This window comes from Leptonychotes weddellii, unplaced genomic scaffold, assembly GCF_054177405.1.
Source record: "Leptonychotes weddellii isolate Sample4059 unplaced genomic scaffold, ASM5417740v2 HiC_scaffold_13398, whole genome shotgun sequence".
NCBI lineage: Eukaryota > Metazoa > Chordata > Mammalia > Carnivora > Phocidae > Leptonychotes > Leptonychotes weddellii.
The window spans coordinates 1-5,708 of NW_027713666.1; the positions used below are offsets into that span (position 1 = coordinate 1).

Consider the following 5,708-nt stretch of genomic DNA (forward strand, 5'->3'; position numbering starts at 1 on the left):
TTATTTATCAATATCTATCCCTGCCCCATTTTTTCCCCCAAATGGGATATTTTTCCATTCTGTCCTGCATTTTTTCATCACTCATGTGTATTAATGATCTCTGTAGTTTTTTTGTTTTTTTTTTTTTTTTAAAGATTTTATTTATTTATTTGATAGAGACACAGCGAGAGAGGGAACACAAGCAGGGGGAGTGGGAGAGGGGGAAGCAGGCTTCCCGCTGAGCAGGGAGCCCGATGTGGGGCTCGATCCCGGGACCCTGGGATCTTGACCTGAGCCGAAGGCAGACGCTTAATGACTGAGCCACCCAGGCATCCCAGTGATCTCTATAGTTTTATAAATAGAACCAACTCATTCTTTTTAACAACTGCATCATAATTCCATTGCATGGAATATGTATATAACTTATTAAACCAGCCTCCCATTGATAGACTTTTACGTTGTCTCTAGTTGTTTTTTTTTTTTTTCAGTGACATCCTTGTGCATGTTTTTGCACCCTTTGAGAATAGCTGAATTTTACAAGTGGCTTTGCCTGAACAATTGCATCCTTCTCACAATACTACTAATTCTGAGAGCAATCATCATTATCATTTATATTGGAACTTTACTCCTTACTACAGGCTTTCAAACTTTACTTCTCTAATAACTTATAACTCTAAAAGACAGGGTAGGAATTATTACCTACGTGTGCCGGCTGAGGTACTCCACTCATCCGGAGTCATACAGCCAGGGAATAAACGGCAAACCCAGGAGTCAGACCCAGTTCTGACTCCCAATTCTGTGTTGTCGTCCATTTACATCATTCTCTCTCTCTTCCTTTCACACTTCCTGGGAGAGGTCTGATGACCAGCATTTCACATCTAAGATTGTGGAAGGCTTTTTCTTTTCCTGTTCGAACTGTACTGGGTTGAATAAGTAAGGAAACACAGACGGCATTTTGTCCAGGCAGTGCGTTGTCTTTCTGATCTGCTGCTGTGGCCGGGGGACGGGGGGTAGGCAGAGTGATCACTTAGCAGTAACTAATCCTCCTAGTTGCATCTCTGCTGTGCCCGAGCAGGGACAGCTGCCTGTGGAAGTTGTACAAATGACCGGACTGTTGTTAGGACACAGGAGCCTTGGTAGGACACATATGCCTCATTTTTATCCTACACAAACAGATAAACGGAAACTGTCATTTGCTTAACGAAAAGACTAATTAAAGGCACCCAGGAAGTGGATATGTTGTTCTACTGTAGACTTCTTTTTCTGATTTGGTCACAGGCTTAGAAATGAAATTTAGGGGCGCCTGGGTGGCTCGGTCAGAGGAGCATGCGACTCTTGATCTCGGGGTCGTGAGTTTGAGCCCCACGTTTGGTGTAGCGATAACCTAAAAATAAAATCTTAAAAAAAAAAAAATGAGATTTCATATGTCCTTGATATCCTTGTCATTTTTCATCCAGACCTTTAATTATCCCCCAGGTATTACTTACCATCTAACTGTTGTATCACATTGCTTTCTGATTGCACTCACTGGTGTGGAACTTGAGGCGGTATAAATGTCTTGGAATTCGTCTCTCACCATCTTGAGATGGATATTCTTATCAGTAACAGTTGTAGTGGTTACATTGATAAAACCGTTCACCTTGGAATTTCCATTGGATCTAATCATTTTCTGGATTTCCAAATGTTTGGTCAGTTCTTGCTGTTTTGCCAGTGATTGGCCTCTATTCCAAATCCCTGCTTTTTGTTAATCGTTCGTTCGTTCGTTCATTCATTCATTCATTCAGTAGATACTCCATGTGTGCCTACCTGCTAATCTGCCAGGCACTGTTAGTGGTGTGTTATGACTGTTGGCTTTACATTGTCATTACTTCTGATGGGTTATGTATATACGTATTTTTCACATGGAGCAAGAGAAAGGACAGAGTGTCTTATTTCCTTCTTTCTAGAAAGGACCTTCTGATTCCTTGTGACCTTTTGCTGGATGGTGCTGCATTTTCACTCTTTGTTCTTGTCTCAGAGGTAGCCCCAAGCGAATCAGATCAGATGTTGGGAGAAGTGGATGGCCTGTCTGTTGAACTGAAGCATTACATTCAGGAAGATAACTGGAGGTTTGAGCAGGAAGTCGAGGAGTGGGAAGAAGAGCAGTCTTGCAAAATCCCTCAAATGGAATCCTCCACGAGCTCAGCATCCCAGGATTTCTCTCCATCCCCAGGTACCCCGGGGTGGGGCACGCCAGCATGGCTACGGTCCGGTAGCCTCCACTCTGCCCTCCCTCAGCCAGCCGCGGCGCCTCAGCTGAGGGAGGGGTGCCGCAGAGCATGGCGTGTGGTTCAGGTGGGCTGGCGTTGCAGGGCTGACGGAATAGCTTGTGGCTTTCGGATGTCTTTTCTGATGAGCAGCAGCGGCATCGGCAAGACCAGCTCCCTGTCCTTTCCGTCTGTTAGTTTCCACGGTTTCCCAGGTCGTAGGAGAAGCTGTGATAGGATGAGTAAGTAGACTCTATGAAAGCTGTTCTCCAAAGACGGTCGTCCTAACAGAAGGCCGTTTGTAGGAAGTCTGAAGAAATTGGACAAAGCGGGAGCACATTAAACTTTCTGGAACCATCAGTGGGTTCCTGCTGAAGCAGACGTGTCTTCGAGTCACTCATTTCTACAGGACGTTTGCATAGATTCTGTTTTAAGAGTTTGTTAGAAGCGTTGTAGATGAAACTTTGTGTCTGTCTTGCAGACACACTCTGACAGAGTGTTCTAGACGTTGTTTATCATCAGACGCTAATCCCTTTGTACCATTCCTTATCAGAGCCTTCAGCAACCGCCTCGCACGGGGTCCGCTGCTTGGCGTCGGAGCACGCTGTGATTGTCAAGGAGCAGACGGCGCAGGCCATCGCGAACAGCGCGCACGCCTACGAGAGGAGCGGCGTGGAGGCGGCGCTGAGCGAGGTGACAGAGCCGAGCAGTGACCGCCAGTTTCTCACCTTTTCGTGATTCTGTGTCTCTGCTGCATTTAACTGGTCCCTCTTTCTTTCTCCTGTTTTTTCTTACTCTTTCTCTCCATTCTGCTGCCGCAGCTTAAAGAACCTGAACCCCGGAAGCCCATGCCCCCGGAAACAAACCTTGCAGAGCATTCAGAGCAGGCCCCGAAGGCGAAGGACGCAGAGTCTGCCGCCCCGCCTAATTCTGAGGCCTCTGAAGTCGAGATTCCCAGTGTGGGAAGGATTCTGGTTAGATCTGATGCAGATGGATATGATGAGGAGGTACACAGATGAGTGCAGGATTCAGCTGTCTCCGGTCTTCTCTTTCCTTCCCATGTGACCCAATATACTTGTCGAGGGTGTCTGGCAATAGTTAATATTGGAACAAATAAGGAACAAGAGGGCCTATCTGGTTTTGACCTTAGTTACCATTTTGTAAAAGATTGCCTTGTTCCCACCGTATGCTGCCCCCAGTGTCTGTCTACCCAGGCGGATCCTGCTGGAGGCACCTTAGAGTCTAGGTGGCTCAGAAAGGTAGCACTTAGTTCCTCTCTTGGTATTATGAGCAACAACAACAACAAAAGTGCCTTTTAAATAAGGAGCCTTTGTCTTTGGTAATATTAGTCCATTGTTTTCCCTCCAAATCTAAAATTTTCAGTTGTCTGGTGAGCAAAACAAATGTGAATTGAAATTGTTTTTAATTCTCAAGCTTCCGGAAGAAGCTGTGGGATCCCAAGTTACTCATGGTCGGTCCCCCTTAACAGTTGGCACCGCACATCACAGTCACGAATCCTGTCCCTCAGGGTTCTGTTTCTTGCTGTGGGATATTTTTTTTTTCCAAATCATTGAACGGTTTTGATTTTATAAAATCATATTTGTATACCGCCTAATTTCCAGACTGTTAAATGGACTGATCGTTTTAGTAAAACTCTAGAATACTTGTGTCCTAGGATATACAGCCAGATTACAGAACTCGATTGGGGTTCTCACCGTGGACACTTCCCCTGGGAGAGCTATCATTTAACTTGATTCTTTAGCAGTGCCGTTTGTAAATATTCTCAGACGTCCCTCTTTATTTATCTGCTAAATTAGAGTATGTAGGAACAGCTCTTCTTGGGCAAGGTCTGGCCAGGGTGCACAGGGACGGGGCTGTGGGTGTGCGTGGGGGCAGGTGTGTGAATCTGAGCTGGCAGCAGATGCCGGCCACGGGCGCACGGCCACTCTTGCTTTCAGCAGCCCACTCGCCTTCCTTCCGTTCAGTCTTCTTTTGAACTTTTCTTCTCTCCTTTTTCTTTCTGTGTTTTGTGCCTTCCTGTGGTAGGTGATGCTGAGCCCCGCCATGCAAGGGGTCATCCTGGCCATAGCTAAAGCCCGCCAGACCTTTGACCGAGATGGGTCTGAAGCAGGGCTGATTAAGGTATCTCTTTTTAAAAATCTAATCCTTATACCACAGGTAATATAGTAATGGGGACATAATTTTATTAGATGGTTAAAAAAAAAAAGGGGGAATGAAGACTGTTTCTCCTTAAAGTAACACCTAAAACTGTTCCCGTTCAAACTGATGGGCGGGACAGGCCCTCCCACGATACCGACAGCACCTCCCCTTGGGGCTAACACAGCATTTGCGAGCTATGCCGAACTATGTTAGGCCTGGCCTGGAGGGCTGGCTGTTGTCCTTAGGAAATCTCTATTAATAAAGCTGGGAAGGAGACATCACCTTTATAGTTTGGGAGCCATAATACAAGAAAGTAGGCCATGCTTTTTAAGCTACCTGAATAAAATTTAAGGTACTTGCATAAGTTGCATTTATGTGCATTTAAAAAATGCAGGTCCTTGGGACTCAAGGATACTAATTAAAACTAAATATTTGTTTTTCTTAGAGCCTTATGAGAAAAACGAATTTCTCACAAGGGCAGTACGTCTTAGGCGCCACAGGAGTTCTGTCCCTTATGAAATGCAAACAACATAGGGATTCCTTGGTTTCCTCTGTAATTCCCCGATACGCGTTTCTTAGAAGCCTCCTTGGAGTTAAGAGAACCTCTCTAGCCCGTAGGCGTCAGGTTCTGGGAGCAGAACCCCCAGCGCACCCCTTTCGGACCGTCAGTCTTGTTCTTACCAGGCGTTCCATGAAGAATACTCCAGGCTCCACCGGCTTGCCAAAGAGACGCCCGCTTCACACAGCGACCCTCGGCTCCAGCACGTGCTGGTCTACTTTTTCCAAAATGAAGCGCCCAAAAGAGTAGTAGAACGGACCCTCCTGGAACAGTTTGCAGATAAAAATCTTAGCTATGATGAAAGGTGAGACAGGAATGCTCAGGCGCATTGCCCGCTGCTTCTGGGTCGGGCCCGGGGACCTCAGGGAGCCTTTGTCTTTGGTAATATTAGTCCATTGTTTTCCCTCCAAATCTAAAATTTTCAGTTGTAATGGGAAATTGGTTGGGAAAGCGGTTCCTTGGACCTCTCACTGCTTTCTGACCCTTGTCCCCCCACAGATCCATCAGCATAATGAAGGTGGCTCAAGCTAAACTGAAGGAGATTGGTCCAGATGACATGAATATGGAAGAGTACAAGGTGAAGTCTTTTCCTTAAGTCTACAAAACAAAAACATTAATACTTTTTTTAAATTTTTTTATAGTTATGTTAATCACCATACATTACATCATTAGTTTTTGATGTAGTGTTCCATGATTCATTGTTTGTGCATAACACCCAGTGCTCCATGCAGAACGTGCCCTCTTTAATACCCATCACCAGGCTA

The 5,708-nt window shown here is 45.6% G+C and overlaps 1 protein-coding gene across 1 annotated transcript; it reads left to right on the forward strand.

Annotated features, from left to right (window-relative positions):
- The first annotated feature begins 10 nt into the window (after positions 1 to 10).
- Positions 11 to 5,661, forward strand: LOC102733416 (ubiquitin carboxyl-terminal hydrolase 28-like). The gene is made up of 6 exons (XM_081809766.1): positions 11 to 2,191; positions 2,779 to 2,918; positions 3,047 to 3,232; positions 4,272 to 4,367; positions 5,070 to 5,248; positions 5,443 to 5,661. Exons 1-6 carry the CDS (start codon positions 1,774 to 1,776, stop codon positions 5,537 to 5,539), a joined length of 1,116 nt encoding a protein of 371 aa, XP_081665892.1. The 5' UTR covers positions 11 to 1,773; the 3' UTR covers positions 5,540 to 5,661.
- The last annotated feature ends 47 nt before the right edge of the window (positions 5,662 to 5,708 follow it).